The sequence below is a fragment of the Mirounga angustirostris genome, unplaced genomic scaffold (assembly GCF_029215605.1).
Source record: "Mirounga angustirostris isolate CCGP_5_RB_7025 unplaced genomic scaffold, mMirAng1.0.hap1 SCAF_11, whole genome shotgun sequence".
NCBI lineage: Eukaryota > Metazoa > Chordata > Mammalia > Carnivora > Phocidae > Mirounga > Mirounga angustirostris.
The window spans coordinates 15,109,343-15,125,783 of record NW_026991719.1 but is presented as its reverse complement, the minus strand read 5'-3'; the positions used below and the strand labels follow the sequence as shown (position 1 = coordinate 15,125,783).

Here is a 16,441-nt window from a genome sequence, read left to right as displayed (position 1 = left end):
TATAATATTTCTCAAACTGAACAAGGTTTTGGGTTGAAGTGACTGGTTTTTACTTTTACATAGTACGTGGAATTGGGGCTGGGCATTCCATAGTGCTTAGTTCACTCGTGACCAATTAAAAGATCAGATGTCCGCTGCTGGTCCTCAGGTTTTCATATGCATTCAGTTCATCTTGGTACGATGTGTATCTATCTTGACCTATATTTTCTTTTCCTAGGATGAAGAGCTTCCAAACAATAACTTTATAAACATGTACATTATCTTTGTAAATGTCTTTACCCTCCAGGAGTGGGGGTACAAATATCTATATCAAAATGTTGTCTCCCACTGAATCTCCTCAGCGCCACGTGCTACACACAGTCGCTATGACACATCGAGAATATTTCTGCAGCTTGTTTTCACTGGCTCTTTCTCTTGCCTGTCCAGTTACAGAAAGCGAAGATGAACTTGACCAGTATATCAACCACCTCCTACAAAGCACATCCTTGAAGTGCTATCTGCCCCCTCTTTGTAAGAAGACAGAAGACAGCCATGTTTTCAGTGCCATCCACTCCACCCGGGATATACTTTCCGTGATGGCAAAAGCAAAGGGTTTGGAAATTCCATGTGCGTTATTAACTCTTTTTGGCCTGTTAAAATAACTTCTCAGAGTAATGCATGAGCATAATTTAAAAGTCAGAGAATTCTAGAAGACAACAAAATGCAGAGGTTTCCTGCCTCCACCCTCCCCTCCCCACTGACCCAGTCCTTCTACAGAGGGGCAACCACTTTCAACTGGCATTTACATATCTCTGCTTTTCTAAAACAATGTGTGTATCTTGCCTTCTTTTGATGCGTCGACTTGATTCAGTATCTGTTGGCCTTCTCTTATGTGGATGAGGATTCAGTTGTCCTAAATCACTACTCCTCTACTTCGCTTCCCATAACCTAGTGATGTCATTGTATTAAAGCGGAGTTAAATCACTATTCGTTCTTTATATTATCGTATGTATGCAAATATTATTCTCAACTGAGCATTATAGTATACTGTGATTGTACTATCTTTATTTTTTGGTTTTTCTAAAGTTAATACTAAATTTAAAGTTAACTTTAAAAGACAGTAATACTATTAACTTTATTAAAGGTTGCTCTATCTTTTCATTTTGCTTTGCTTCCTTTCCCAACTTCCCAGGGGCCCACAATACAAATTTCCACAAGGTCAGTCATATCCATGAGTTTGTCATCTGTACTACTTAGCTTCCACGAGTCTCCTTCTGTCCGGTTGATGGTTCTCCAGGCCCGTTGCATACCTGGCATCCTGGGACTTCTCTTTTATCTCCGTAATCTCTATTGCTTATCTCTTCAGTTGGCCTCCCTGGTTCCTGAATCTGGCATGTTCCTCTTCCTTGATTTCTTCCTCTAGTGGAACACATTCCAGAACAGTTTCGAAGGGTTAAAAAAAACAACAACTGGTACAATGGCAGAGGGGCGGGCACAGCAATGACAGCCCTCAACCTGCTCGTTTCTGAAGTTCACTGCCCCTTTTGCCTGCTTGCCTCCATGTCTGGGTTGTCAACTTTATCCTGGGATCTTCCCTCACCAGCATCCTGGAGAGTTTCTGGAGACTTCCTGTCTCCTGGGTTGGCTCTCCTATTTTCTGTGTCTCTACTTTTCCTGTTTCTTAGCTTACTCTCTTATTTTGGTCAAGACATCCAGCAGTTTCCTGAGAAACGTGGTGGGGAGAATTGTCAAGACTTTGCGAGTCTGAAAACACCTACAAATATTCTGTATAACCATTTGAGAGTTTGGGTATAGAATTCTAGATTGAAAATGAATTTTTCATCAGGATTTTGAAAGCACTGCTTCACTGTCCTTTTGTTATCAGTGTTGCTGTTGAGAAATCTAAACCCATTCTGATGTTTGATCCTTCACAAAAACTGTTTTTCTCTTTGAAATTTTTTTAGGATCTTCTGTGCTTCCAGGTTGTGAAACTTCAGTGATATGCCTGGATCAGGGTCTATTTTCATCCACTGTGTGGAGGCTCAGTGCGCCCTTTCAACCTGGAAACTTATGTTTTTCAGTCCTGTGAAGTTTTTCTGAAAAATTTCTTGACTCATTTCCTTCCCTACATTTACTCTGTTCTCTCTTGCTGGTACTCTCGGATTCCAGTGTTGACCTCCTGGAGAAGGCTTTATAGTTTCTCTTCAGTCTTCCATTTCTCTGTCTTTTGCTCTGTTCTGAGGGCTATTGCTTCAACTTTTTGTTCCAACCCCTCAGTTGAGTTTTTGTACTTTGGCTATTATGTTTTCAATCTCTGTTCCCTGAATTGCATCCATTCTTGTTTTGTGCATGCAATTCAATTTCGTACTACTCTAAGAATATTAATAGCAGGGCCTTTGGGTTTGGTTTTTACATTTTCCTTTCCCTAAATGGTTTCCAGGTCCCCCAAGTCAACATTTCCTGTTTGGGTTTTGGTCTTCCATGTTAGTCGTTCCTCAAATGCTGGGTGTTCCTTGGTTATCGGCTCACGCATGCCAGTCTCTCAGCGTGGAGGTGTGGGCCCTGGGGGATTAATGGGTATAGGCTGGGTAGATTTCCCAGAGATAGTCTACAGTCTCTTTTGTGATCTCCTTTTTGACAGGTCAGGGTCTGGTTGCATGGAGCTGTTTGGTCGCTTATTCCACCTGAGGACTGTGCCCAGTCCTTTAGACATGCCACATGCCCTGCCTCCTGCTTTTACCCCTTCAAAGTGCCCTCTAGTCTTCTGTTCAGGTGAGCAAGGCAGTTGCCGAGCTGTATGGATTGGAGGAAGGTATCTAGGGAGCTCACTGCTTCTTACGCAGCTTCTCTCCAGTCTTCCTTATTTCTGGATACCCCTTCCAGACCCCCCAATTCTCGAGGTGTATGGGGCAGCAAGCTCCTGAACCTTCTAAGGATTCTCTGATCTAAACCTGACTGGCTGTTAGTTGTTCCCACTGCAGACTTGGGGTTTGGTTGCCTTGTGTCTGCTCAGTCCATTATCTTTCCTTCATCAGCTTTCCCGCTTCCAAAATGTCACTACTACTGTCTTCTCTCCCGCTTTTCCCTCTTCTTGAGGATTTGTCTTAAAAAAAAAATTAGGGGCGGGCGCCTGGGTGGCTCAGTTGGTTAAGCGACTGCCTTCGGCTCAGGTCATGATCCTGGAGTCCCGGGATCGAGTCCCGCATCGGACTCCCTGCTCAGGGGGGAGTCTGCTTCTCCCTCTGACCCTCCTCCCTCTCATGCTCTCTGTCTCTCATTCTCTCTCTCTAAAATAAATAAATAAAATCTTTAAAAAAAAAAAAAAATTAGGGGCGCCTGGGTGGCTCAGTCGGTTGAGTGTGTGCCTTGGGCTCGGGTCATGATCCTGGGGTCCTGGGATTGATCCCCTGCTCAGCAGGAAGCCTGCTCCTCCTTCCCACTCGTGCTCTCTCTTGCTACCTCTCTCTCTCTCAAATAAATAAATGAATAAAATATTTAAAATTTTTTTTTTAATTAAGAAAATTATTTTCTGCCATGTTAGTGGGGGTTTGAGAGGAAGTAAAATTAAAATGTGTGTGTCCTTTACTAGTGTAACCTGGAGGTCTATAAGTGCCTTTTAAATATGCCTCATCTCTATTTGGAAAGCCCCCTATTTTCCCAAGGTAATATGATCTAGCCTGGAAGACACAGATGGCTTGATGAATAAGTACTGATAATGGTAGTATCCAAAGGTGGTGAAACACCAGAAGCTCCAACACGGGGCACTGGCAAAGTGAAATGCACACCGGACTCCCGGGAGCTGGATGCCTTAATTACGAGAGGGCCAGTGACCTTGCTCACATGCTCTTCCTTCCTGGTTCTCAGTCTCCTCGGCTGAAAGACAAAGGTCGGCCTCAGTCATTTCTAAGGCTCCTTTCAGTCCTCAGATGCTATGTCATTTCCCCGGAATTCCAGGAGGGAAAAGGGAAATTCAGCCCCTTAAAGCAAGATCCGTGTCCTGCTCAGTTCTTGTTCCCAGATTTAGCACATGATGTGGCTACATGGTACATTCTTGCTGATATTAATTAAACTAAGTAAGTAATCGTTCCTTCAGTTGGTTTGTATTGGATAAGGAGTAGCCACCGCACCTCTCAAAAGAAGTATCTTATCCTTCCTCCTCCTCAGAAGGGCTTTATTCTTTTGTTTTCCAGTTGTTCCCATGACTTTGCCAACTAAAGTTCTGAGTGCCCACCGTAAATCACTAAATCTTGTTGATTCTCCTCAGCCACTCCTAAAAAAGGTAAAGTATTTAGAATCACTTTTTTTTTTAAAGTGTAATATTTTTCAATGCTGGTGTAGTCCTAAGAACTCTTTTACATGGTTGAACTTGAGAGAGCATATTTTTTGATGTCTAGGACTTTGGGGATTGGAAGTTCTGGGTTTCATTGGGAACCCACACACTTAGTTGTCTGTAGTCTGCCTTGTGTCCATATCCACAATGCATCAGAATCTGTCACACTAGAGGAAATAAGCTAGCTCACTACCAGGCTGGGTAGATTGCCAGCCAGCCAAGGCTGGGCCATTTGCAGAGCAGGGTACAAAATGAGAAAAAATCCCTAAGGAGAATAAAATCTCAGGGTGTTCTCCACCGGTTCCCATAATTTGTTTTCTCTAGAAGTCTCCCTTGATTTTATTGCACATGAATAGAAAGATTCAGTGTCTACTGGAGAATCTTTTAACCTAACCTCAATTTTAGGTCATTTAAAACTTACATGCTTTTTGTGTTTGTTTTGCTTTCAAAAAGATATTTTATTGCAATACAAGCTAGAGAAAGGCAGACCGGGTAGAAGCAGAAGACCGGTGTTGGGGACTGCCTGGTGTTGGGGACCACCCTTTGTGCTCTCCCAGTGGCCTCCTCCCTTCCCGTCCACTCTGGTGGGAACCACTAGCCCTGAATTCTAATACCAGGGGTTCGTTTTCACCTGTTTTTCAACTTTGCATAAATAACACTTATACATATTTTAACCTGTTCAGCCTGATCTCTTGCAAACATCGAGTAACACAATGATTCACTGATCAGGAAGAGTGAAACCTATAAATAAAAAGCTACAGGAGAGTCCCTGAAAGCCTGGAACCCAGCAGTGACAGAGTTCCAAGACCCCGTGTTACTTCCTGGTCTTCTAGGCGTTCACACGCTCAGCCCCTCTCCCCTGCTTTTTGGCTTTCATGTGGCCAGGCCCCCGAAGAGGACTCCCAGCGGCCCAGAGATGACCAGGGTGATGTGGACTGTGAGAAGCTGGTGGAACAGCTGAAAGACTGTGTGAACCTACAGGACCAAGCGGACATTCTGTACATTCTGTATGTAATAAAGTAAGTGTATGGTCTTCGCTAGCTCGAGCTTGCTCTGTTCTCCTTGACTCTTTGTTCTAGTTTTCTTGGCCTTCCAGCAAACCAGGCCATGATTCACCCTAAGTATCCAGGATCACCACGAACAGACTTCTGTCCCCTTCTCTGCCTACTAGTGCTGGCCTCCTGGGATGAGAAGGCTGAGTGAGGCCAGGAGCTCACTGCTTCCTGATGTTAGGCTTCTGTTTCAAATAGAAGGGATGCTTTGGTAAGATGGAGCCCTCTTGGTTAGACTCGGAGGCACCGGGAGGGCCCCCAGAACTTGGCAGAATGTGCAGTGATTCATTTCCCTCCCTGCCAAGTGAGCTCTGCTACAAGACAATCCGGCCTGTAAGCATTCCAGGCCATACTTCTGGGGTTTTCTATCTCTTGACAGGGGCCCCAGCTGGGACACAAATCTCTCCGGACAGCATGGGGTCACAGTTCACAACCTTCTCAGCGAGCTCTACAGGAAGGCTGGCTTGTATCAGGAGTGGGGTTTGATCCGCTACATCTCTGGCCTGCTCAGGAAGAAAGTGGAGGTCCTGGCAGAGGTCAGAGCAAGCGCACTCGGGCCCTCCGTTTGTTCTTTCCAGCCCCGTGCCCTCTTTCTGTTACAAAGCTAGAGGCAAGCACCTTCTATTTGTAGAGAAAACCAGTTATCGAATACACGGATGCAACAGGCCCTCCTCACTGACCTCTTACTGCTCTTGGAGGGCAAGCAAAGGAAATGAAATTCAAGTTGATTAGTCTTGTTCTTTTTTAGCTGCAGAAAAAGGTTTACCAAGAAATAAAATGAAAATGCTCTGTGGCCTGGCACCCTTAAACAGGGTGTTCTTATTTCAGCACATCTGCAGTATAGTCATGATTAACATTTTAACCCCGAGGTGCTGCAAAATCCAGAACTGCTTTCTAAGACATTAGGTTTCAGTGTTATGGTAAAGGTGATGGTGTCTGTTGGATGTGAGTAATGGGGAAACTGGCAACTTAAGACTGTAATGTGGTCATTAACCCTTAACATTGGCATCTTAGGACTCATGACAGCTCGTCTCCCTTGTGGAATAGCTGGGGGTGCAGTGTGTTTGCTATGCTGGGCAGGCACTAAATACCCTAGTGGGCCCTGCAGAGCCGGGCGCAGGCCACAGAGCTCACAGGGCCCCCGCCCTGCCTGCATTGCTCAGTCTGGGGTCTATGTATGAATTTTCAAAAAAATGGCACCGTGGGTCATAAAGTTTGTCAAGGTAAATTTATGGTCTTATTGGTGGTGACACTTCCCTGTTGGCTTTGCTAAACACCCCCCACCCCGGCCCCCGGCTATCACCGTGGCCCTCACCCTTTTCCCCGTGTGAGTAGGCCTGCACGGACCTGCTGTCACACCAGAAGCAGCTCACGGTGGGCCTGCCGCCGGAACCCCGGGAGAAGACCATCTCGGCGTAAGTCTTCAGCCTGGCAGCCTTACCTGGGTGCGGCACCGCGGGGCTCTGGGGGGGCATCTGTGCCATCCACCATTCACGAAGAGGGTCGTTTTGTTTTGTTTTTTAAGATTTATTTAGTTGAGGGAAGAGAGAGCACGAGCCGGGGGAGGTGGGGAGAGCAGAAGGAGAGGGACAAGCAGACTCTGCGCCGAGCAGGGACCCCGATGCAGGGCTCGATCCCACGATCCTGAGACCGTGACCTGAGCCGAAATCAAGAGTCGGGTGCTCAACCGACTGAACCAGCCAGGCGCCCCAGGAGGAGGGTCTTTCTAAAAACACTGTCGCTCGGGAGCTTCCTACAGGAAAATAAGGCTCTTCTGGAGAGGCGAGGAGGCACCCCTCCTAGGTCACTTTCATGGTGTGTGTGTCTTGATGTTTCTTCCTAGTCCTCTGCCCCCTGAGGAGCTCACAAAACTCATCTATGAAGCCAGCGGGCAGGACATCAGCATCGCAGTCCTCACACAGGTCGGGGCTGGCGAGGGGCAGGGGTCCCGCCACCAGCAGCCACCCGCAGCCAGTCTCTGAACCGCTGTCTCCACTTCTGTCTGCCTCAGGAGATTGTTGTTTACCTGGCCATGTACGTCAGGGCGCAGCCCAGCCTTTTCGTGGAGATGCTCAGACTCCGCATCGGACTGATCATTCAGGTGATGGCCACGGAGCTGGCACGGAGCCTGAACTGCTCAGGTACGAGGCACGCAGGTGGACTCTCGGGGGGCGGTTCCCACCCCTCTGACCCTGCCCCATGGGGAGCCTGCCCAAGTATTCTGGAAGCAGGGCTTCTGAGCAGGTCCTCTTGTTCAGATGCTGAATTTCATACGTCAGGGAGAATGAGGCACGAGGATCTTGTGCCCTGCTCCCGATAGCTAAGTTCCTACGGTATCTCCTTGCGGTGAGAGGTCATCCCCCATTTCCTAACACCTCCACTGGGAGCAATCGTACCCATTTAAATATGTAAGTCAGCGACGGGACACATTCCAACATTGGGAATCATCACAGTGTGAAAAATTAGGTGCGCGAGTATTTAAACCACAGCATTTAGAATCACCAAGGAGTGGCACAGTTCAGCCCTGAAACAGTAGCGAGGTCATCCTGAGCAGGGACACCTGTCACAATGGCCTTTGTCACAGCCTTCCCGAGGCCCACCTGACTCTATGTGCCACCAGCCCTGTGTCAGAGCCACTTAAAAGGTGTGTATTTGTAGGAGAAGAAGCTTCTGAAAGTTTGATGAACCTCAGCCCTTTCGACATGAAAAGCCTCCTGCACCATATTCTGAGTGGAAAAGAGTTTGGCGTCGAGAAAAGCAGTAAGTAAATGCTCTGTTCACATTGGGGGTGGCCAGAGGGGGCCGGACTGGCGGGCCTGGGGTCTCCCGGCACTGCAGTTGTGGACAGAATCCACGAGGGGCAGCTTCCGACTTGACGGGGATGGACAGTCCTAGGTTCAAGATTTCGGCTTTTTGGCCTCTGTGACCCCAGTGTCGTGTGTGCGTGCGCGCCCCTCTGCGCCCCGGCCCGCCACCTCCCTCCTCCCGCCGTAACTGGTGCACGCGTGTGAGGAGGGGGCGACGTGACTGGGGGGGCAGGATGAAAGGGCTGTGTTTTCCAGGCTCCGGAGTGGACCCCGCCTTTGGTTTGGCTAGAAGCACTCGCAAGCAGGCCCCCGATAATGTTCGGGGGAGTAGAGTGCTCTACATGGGCTCACGGCACCTTCTTGCTGAGTTTGCTTCACTCCAGCTTGCTCACTCAGTTTTGATCTGTACCAGAACCTTGTTTGCTGTGCTAGGAAGTATAATCGCCCGAGTCCTGGTGGAATTCTGTTCTCAAATGCTCCCTAATTATAATTGAAGCAATTATCATTTCTCCCCCTCATAATAAAGCAAAATGATTTGCAGACACATTGGCAAATTTATTTCATCAAGCCAAAGAAATGCCGTGTGGGCTGTCATTTTTATTTAATAAGAAGGACATTGGGTACTTCATATTTTTTCCCCAGAGTGCGCACCAGCCAGCAAACAAAGATGGCATCATGCAATCAGATGTGTTTTGGTCGCTTTTCTCCTTTCCTGAAGGAGTGCTTGAGATCCTTTTCCAAAAGTAATTTTCAGTTCTATTCAAATGCACAGTCCTTGAAATGTAAATTTGCAAAATAAATATTTTATGTGTTCCTGCTCATCAAAATAATATACGTGGTTTGACACACATAATTACTAAAAATTTGTTATTAGGTCTAAAGCTATAGATGCTTACAAAATTGAGAACAGAGCAATGTCACTTGAAAGCTATAAATACGTCTAATTGCAAGCAAGGCTAATTGCCGTCTTTTTACATGTAACATCACTTGTTAATTGTCTTCTGTCATTCAATTTTTATAAGTTAGGAAACTCAGTCTTAGAATTTTGATTAAATCCTGAGATATCTGAGATATTTCCAACTACTGCCCACCCTATACAGGCCTTACTGTAGCTTCTGGCTTTTCTTTTCTACCTTCCTGGTGTCCTTCCTTCCTGCTGTCCTTCAAATGTCGGCGTCTGTGGGCTCCTTAGTCATCTCCACTGTCCTAGGCAGCACCCTTCCCTCTGTGGCTTCAGTGGGGGGGCGGGGGCTGGGTGGGAAGGCTGGGCACTCAGGGGAAGCTGCTCTGAGGAAGTGACCTTCGAGCTGGGTTTGCAAAGGAGAGGGAGGGCCTGGCAGAGGGGAGCGGGTGGGATGGGCGGGAGCAGCCTGGGCAAATGCCCAGCCCCATGTAGCTGGCCAGGAGTGCAGAGCTGGGAGGTGGGGCTGGGGGGGGCAGGTGGGACCAGCCCCTAGTAGCTGGCCAGGAGTGCAGAGCTGGGGGGGGGGTGGGGGTGGCAGGTGGGACCAGCCCCGTGTAGCTGGCCAGGAGTGCAGAGCTGGGGAGTGGGGAGGGGGGGCAGGTGGGACCAGCCCCATGTAGCTGGCCAGGAGTGCAGAGCTGGGGGGTGGGGAGCGGGGGGCAGGTGGGACCAGCCCCTAGTAGCTGGCCAGGAGTGCAGAGCTGGGGGGTGGGGAGCGGGGGGCAGGTGGGACCAGCCCCGTGTAGCTGGCCAGGAGTGCAGAGCTGGGGGGTGGGGAGCGGGGGGCAGGTGGGACCAGCCCCTAGTAGCTGGCCAGGAGTGCAGAGCTGGGGGGTGGCGGCGGGGGGCAGGTGGGACCAGCCCCGTGTAGCTGGCCAGGAGTGCAGCGCTGGGCGGGGGTGGAGGTTGGGGGCAGGTGGGACTCAAGTCCAGAGGGCTTCATCCTAAAGACAGAGCTAGGCCTGGAAGGACTCCAAGTGTGTAGTGACATGATCACACTTGCCTTTCAGAATGATTGCTGTGACGCAAGCCCAGAGAAGTGGTTCGCGGGGAGGGGCGGGGCGCAGACGCCCTGGTCCAGAGGCTGCCACAGCAGGTTGAAAGTGAGGTGACGGAGGCCCTGGCCCCTCGTGTGCCGGCAGGGGGGTCTCCTCCGCCTGCAGCCCTTAGTCGGCTTGTTCTCCCTGGACATCCTCTCCAGCCCCAAGGTCCCTCAGTGGGGTGGTCTCAGTTTCCTACAAGGAAGGTGTGCTTTTGGAGAGGAAATTATTTTTTAAAAACCAACTGATTCATTAAAGGTTTTATGGCCGCTCTGGGTTTTTTTGCATGCTGCTTAAGTGATGTTCACTTTTTCATCCATTCTCTCGGGTACCTGTGGAGCATGTGCTATGTAGCAGGTACTGGTCCAGGGGCTGCAAACAGAGCGCTGGCCAGGGCAGGAGAGGCTGTCTTGTCCTGGAGTTTCTCAGCGAGTGGGAGAGAGAGAGATGTGGCTGAAAAGAAGCACAGGGCACGTAGTCCTCCCTCAGGACGGATGCTAGTAGTTTCTAAGAACCACATGTATGTTTCCCCTCCAGTGCGACCTATCCATTCCTCCACATCCAGCCCTGCCATCTCCATCCACGAAGTGGGACACACTGGAGCCACCAAAACCGAGAGGAGTGGCATTAACAGGCTGAGGAGCGAGATGAAACAGGTAAGACAGGACTCTTGGTGGCAGTGCCGGGAAAGAAGTGGTTTTCATGCCTGGGCTCACCTCAGAAAGTGCTAGAAACCCAGGGCCTGCAGGGTGCTCTTTGTATAGGATGTGAGATCCCTGCTGTCCTGAAATCTAAACACAGTCTACCCAGATATCTAAGAATTCTGTGAACATTCCGGAAAACACCCTTACCCGTGTTTGTCTCTATTGCCGAGAACCACACTTTCTCGGTGGTGGGCCACAGCTATTCCAAAAGTAGAGTCGTGCAAGATGTCACTGAATCATCTCACCATGAAATGTGTCCTTCAGATGACATAGCAAGAAGAAGGTAGAAATAGAATAGAATGCTCATGATACCTGTGTTTGCCACCATCCATGGGTGTCCCTCTTCTTGGTTCACTTTTTACTTCACGGTACATTCCATCTGAAGTGACCCCCCAGGACCGCAAGGCCGCAGCACTTCGGAGTCCTCGTGTGCCGGGGACGGGGCTAGGACTTGACCGATCTGTAGGAGGAAGCAGAGCTTCCTTCTGACCATGACCCGAGTGGGAAATGAACTCAGATTCTCTTCTCCATTTCAAATGATGACTCAGTAGATTGAGTCCCTGAGGCGCCTGTGGGTCACACCCAGCAGTTGGGCCAATACTTCCCTGGATTTTCTAGAGGGTGATAGAAGTAGGGTATCCTTGATTTGAAACTGGCTGTTTTGTGTGTCCTGATGTATTTTTACTTTCAGATGACTAAGCGATTTAGTGCTGGTGACCAGGTGAAACATTGTCTTTTTCCGTCCTTCACGTGTGTGCTTCATGTTCTTTCTGGCTTGAATGTGGAGAGCAAGACCGCGAATATGGAGAGTGATGGCCCGGGGAGTGGTTTTGCCCATCAAATCCGCTTGGGTGGAGGTGACTCCTCGGCTGTGGCGGGCAGGCAGAGCAGGAGAGACGGCCTTCCACACGCCTGTAAAAAATCCATTTATCAAGCTTTTGGGTTTTATAGGATGATTTGTGAGAGAGGTGGTTCTGGGCTCTGCCTTGCCAGGAGTTTCTATGCAAAAAAAGGGAAGTAAGTAGGGGAAAGTAAAACGTGGTCATTGATTACATGAATAGAAAGAATACTGCTATTCCTGTCCTCACATTGCCCGGGGCGGGGGGGGGGGTGTGGACTTTAACCCTGGAAGGAAAACAGTGTAAGGATATGTTCTTTCCCAGTACCTTCGGGACCCACTTCTTCCTAAGCACTCCTGTGACTGAGCAAGTGTAGAGGAGTTGTGGAGTGACATACAGCTTCTCTGTGTTGTCTCTGCGGCTACCTTAGGCTCTTTCCAAGTCAGGAACCCACTTTCCAAACATCTTCCTTTGCTAGCCACTCGGTGGCACCATACCCCGATCGTGGCTCACTGTGGGTGACTATGGGTGGCTCCTTCTGCCTCCATTTAATACTGTCCTTGTATATTACGGGGACAAAATGATCTTCTTTGCTAGGTTTAGATTCAGCCAGTACAAGTTTTATATTTGGCCACTTACATCAAGGAAATATATTATTCTCTCTCCCAAATTTTAGAGATGCCTTGGCATTTTAAATTTCGACTCTCTTTTTGCAAGAACACCACGGGTGCACAGTTTGTGCTCAGGCACTATTCCCATGCCAGGTACGGATACATTATAGATTTTTAGATGAGGAAATACTTGTTTGGCCAAAGGTCATCAGCCTTCTCTTACTTGTTCGTTTAATAAATATCTATTTAATGCCAGTAGGGGCCAGATGCTAAATGCTGGTTATGGGCAGGTATTTTATTGATCTCTACAGATTTTCACAACTCTTGACATAAAAGATTAGCATTTTGTGGCTAGGACTTTAGAAAATAGTGTCCTAACTTGATGAGACACCTCCACATAGGACTAGAATGGGTAACGTTTCAAAATCCCGAGAAAGAGCAGTTCCCAAGTCCTCCATGGCACGGAGCCCCGAGCTCTGCGCTGCCTGGTGCCTGGGGCTGTTCGCCTGGACGGTGAGTGAGAACTTCTGCCCGCCCGCCGCCTCTGCGCCTTCTTGCCGCGGGGGTTCTCAATGCTGTTCTGTGCTCCCCCTCTCTGCTTGCGTCCTTTGGGGTCACTGCACGTGACTGAGTGGACTCTCTTTGTTTTGTAGCTGTTTTCTGTGAGCCAGGCCGTGTCCAGCAGTGCGCGTTCCTCCAAGTCTGCGGTAAACCACGCATCCCGACTGCCCTCCTCACCGCCTCCTCGTTTGTGGTGTCTGAGTCCTCTTGTTGCCCTTCTCGTGCACCCACCGCATCCCTAACTCCCACAGCTTTGAACAGGTTTAAGTGTTTTCATGTGACTGTCATTATGAAGAGGGTCTAGAAGGAAAGCCAAGAAGTTCTTGATTTGAGCTTTGTCCAGGAGCTTCTGGAACCTTCGGGGCATTGGTTCTGTGCCTTTCTTCTGAGCCGGGGTGGTGAGCCACTGCCTGCACGTGCTGAGGAGCACCTTATATTCCCAACACCCTGGCTTGGCTTGAGGCCCCAGATCAAGTGCAGGAGTAGGAAATACTCTAATGGCAGAAGCGAGTCTTAATCTTCCTCTTGAAAGTAGAAGGAGAAAACCAGCTGAGTCATTGATGAGTGCGGCTGTAATTACTTTTATTTGTATCTAATTGTTGCCGTATTTAAATGGCAGTAATGAGCCCTATGGAATAACCCAGCCTAACAGCCTTTTCAAAATAAGATCCGATGAAGTCAAAATGAGTACCTAGGGAGAACTCCTGCCTCCTGCCCTGCTAGCATGCTTACCATTTGGATTTCATTTTTAAACCTTTAAGTTTGATGTTGTGCATTGAGAAATGAAGGTACGAGATAGTTCGGAACAAGATAACATGGAAGGATGCAAGTTACCCTCTAATGCCCTGTAGACGGGCAGATTAGAATCCATCCTCTGGCAGAAAGCAGGCTGTGAGCTCTGCTGCGGGGAGGGGTGCGGCATGGCCTCGGCCCCCCCACCCCCACCCCCACCCCCACCCCCAAACCGAGCCAGCTCGGCTTTCAGGTCCTCCGGCTCCAGACCCCCACTGGGAGCCTCTGTGAGCTGCATCTGCAGTCGTGGGCGGGCCCTGCCCCAGCACCTGGCTCTGGAAGGCCAGAATAAGGCCAGCCTCAGGCCAGGAGGTGGGAACGAGATGACGCGCTCCCTCTGCTTCAGCAAAGCCCGCGTTCTGGCTCGGCGGCCGCCATCGGCCCGGTGAGGATGGAGCCCCATGCTGAGAAAAGGCGAACAAAGGGATTCAAAGGCACTGGTGGATGTACCGTCATCTCGGAGGCCCCACTACTAAATAAGGATTCCCAGCCTTTACTGTTTGTCTTTCCCTCCAGAGCAACCCCTCTCCCCCTTATTATGTGCTGCGTTGTCTGCAGCACCTGCAGTATGGGGAGGTGACCCCTGCCCCCCTGGGGCACGGTGCAAGGAAAGTGGGTACCTGGGCATTCATCGGCCTGGGGGCTCTCTCGCAGCCCTCCTGCAGCAATGCCAGAGGGCCTCGGTCGGGACAGCTGTGTCCCATGCACACTTACCACAAGCCAGGCGTGCTTTCAAGGTTTTCTGTATCTTCATTCAGTGAGTGCTCACGGCTCCCTGAAGCAGGTCTGCCTGTGACCCGTTGTACAGGGGAAGCCGAGGCCCAGAGCTAGTGTTCGGATGGATGCAGCGGTGTTGACTTGGGAGTCACAGCCTGACCCCAGGGCCCGCACTCTCCCCTGCTTGGTCTGCCCCGTGAGGTCAAGGTCCTTTGATGTTGTACTACCTCTCGAGGGCTGGAAGGAGGACACAAAAGGAGATCAGTAACCAAACCCGTACAGAATCAGTCCAGCTTCCAGAAGTGGCCAGAGTTAAGCCAAGGAACCATGTTCCTTTCTGAGCAGGTGGTCTGTGTTTTGACGAGTTTGCTGAGTCATCCCTCATGCTGGCCAGCAGTCCCGTGGGATACCGGCTCTGAGGTTCCTAAAGACCGTGCGCGGTCTGTCTTGCAGAGGTGCAGCACCCCATCCTCGCCCACCGGCACTTCATCATCAGACTCAGGCGGGCACCACATTGGCTGGGGGGAGCGCCAGGGCCAGTGGCTACGCAGGAGAAGGCTGGACGGAGCCATCAACAGGGTCCCTGTGGGATTCTACCAGAAGGTGTGGAAGATCCTTCAGAAGGTAAGCTTGGCCACTGTACTGCATTTCACTGGCCTTGTCGCTGCGAGCACACACTCCTAGGGAAACGAACCACCCCCTTAATTCCTTTGTGAGGCATGGTGGCACCTGCAGGTATTAGCGTGTGGCTGCAGAGCCCGCAGATACGGCTCCCGAACTTGGGGAGCCCCCAGCCTAGAGCAGGGTTTCTTCACCTCTGATGTCTGGCACCACTGACATTCGGGGCCGGGTCATTCTTTCTTTGTGGGAGCTCTTCTGTGTATTGTGGGATGTTAGGCAACATCCCAGGCCTCGACCCACTAGATGCCAGTAGCACCCCCACGCCCACCCCTAGTTGTGACCATCAGAACTATCTCCGGACATTGCCAAGTGTCCCCTGGGCAGCACTGTCCCGGCTGAGAACTGCTGGCTGAAACCACAGCAAGTTAGATCGGGCGGCAGCCCAAGTTGTGTGGGACCACCTTTGACGTATTTCTGGAACGTAGAAAAGTCAGAAGTAGACAAAAACCGGAGAAGGCGGGGAAGGCTTTTGGATGTGACGTCGGCGACCTGCAATGGCGGCCCCAGGCCTTAGCTTCCTGCGTGTTCAGGGCAGGCGTGGTGTCCACACCATTCAGCAACATGACGCGGGCACCTCCTGTGTCTGCAGGGCACCGTGTCAGGCCCCAGGTGCTCCGAGGCACAATCCCCACATACCTGGGGCCGCCTCTGCCTCTCCACCTAGAGGGTGCGGACCCCAGACCCACTCCCTTTAGCCAGCTGTCCCCTATGCCTGTGGCCATCCGACAGGGCTGCATCTCCCAGCGGCCTGGGGCCGTGGCAGTATCAGCGGAGGTCATCAGAAGCCACAGCCCACACTGCACTCACCGGAACACAGCAGAGTCCGCCTGCGCGCGTGAGCAAGGAGGGGACAGCGGCGAAGCCACGCCCCTTTGTGCACCCCAGCCCCGCCCAGAGCACTTGTGTGTCCCCCGGGATCCCCGCCCCCCGGCTCGTCTTTCCTTGCACCCAGGCACGGACTGCCTCAGTTAAAAGCTTCGGTGCAAATTAAGAACCAGGGGTAGTACTGGTTTTTGTTTCTTTGGTTTTTTTTTTTTAAACGATTTTTGTTAGCTCCTTTCAGCACAGGAGAGGAGAGGAAAGTCATCCCGAAGGAGCGCACACTACAAGCCCCTTCCCAAAGGCACAGCACCTTTCGGCCGTTTTGTTTCTGGGGCCGGGGCCCCTGGTCCATTAGGGGGCTTCAGCATCTCTGCTTTGTGGGGACTGAGGTCTTCACGGCGCTGAGCACGGGGAGGTCAGGATGGTCCCTGTCCTCACGCAGCTGGTCCCCACACGGCAGCAGAGTGCACGAGAGCCGTTCTCCGCCTCTGCTCACGAGGCGCGGGCATTTGCCGCCACCCTGTCCTCAGCCCGCCAGGGCC

The 16,441-nt window shown here is 50.6% G+C and overlaps 1 protein-coding gene across 12 annotated transcripts in view; it reads left to right on the top strand.

The window, feature by feature from the left end:
- Positions 1–16,441, top strand: part of PHKA2 (phosphorylase kinase regulatory subunit alpha 2) — a 75,991-nt gene that overhangs the window by 56,863 nt on the left and 2,687 nt on the right. For 5 of the 12 annotated variants that reach the window (XM_045875527.3, XM_045875553.3, XM_064573840.1 and 2 more), the window contains 12 exons: positions 427–606; positions 4,170–4,258; positions 5,195–5,328; positions 5,741–5,897; positions 6,697–6,776; positions 7,205–7,283; positions 7,373–7,502; positions 8,020–8,121; positions 10,710–10,828; positions 11,568–11,597; positions 12,980–13,033; positions 14,850–15,020. In XM_045875527.3, the coding sequence (XP_045731483.1) occupies positions 427–606; positions 4,170–4,258; positions 5,195–5,328; positions 5,741–5,897; positions 6,697–6,776; positions 7,205–7,283; positions 7,373–7,502; positions 8,020–8,121; positions 10,710–10,828; positions 11,568–11,597; positions 12,980–13,033; positions 14,850–15,020 (1,325 nt within the window). Of the gene's footprint in view, positions 1–426; positions 607–4,169; positions 4,259–5,194; positions 5,329–5,740; positions 5,898–6,696; positions 6,777–7,204; positions 7,284–7,372; positions 7,503–8,019; positions 8,122–10,709; positions 10,829–11,567; positions 11,598–12,979; positions 14,065–14,849; positions 15,021–16,441 lie in introns of those variants that run through there. The other 7 variants (XR_010406054.1, XR_008506070.2, XM_064573839.1 and 4 more) reach the window with 7 other exon arrangements.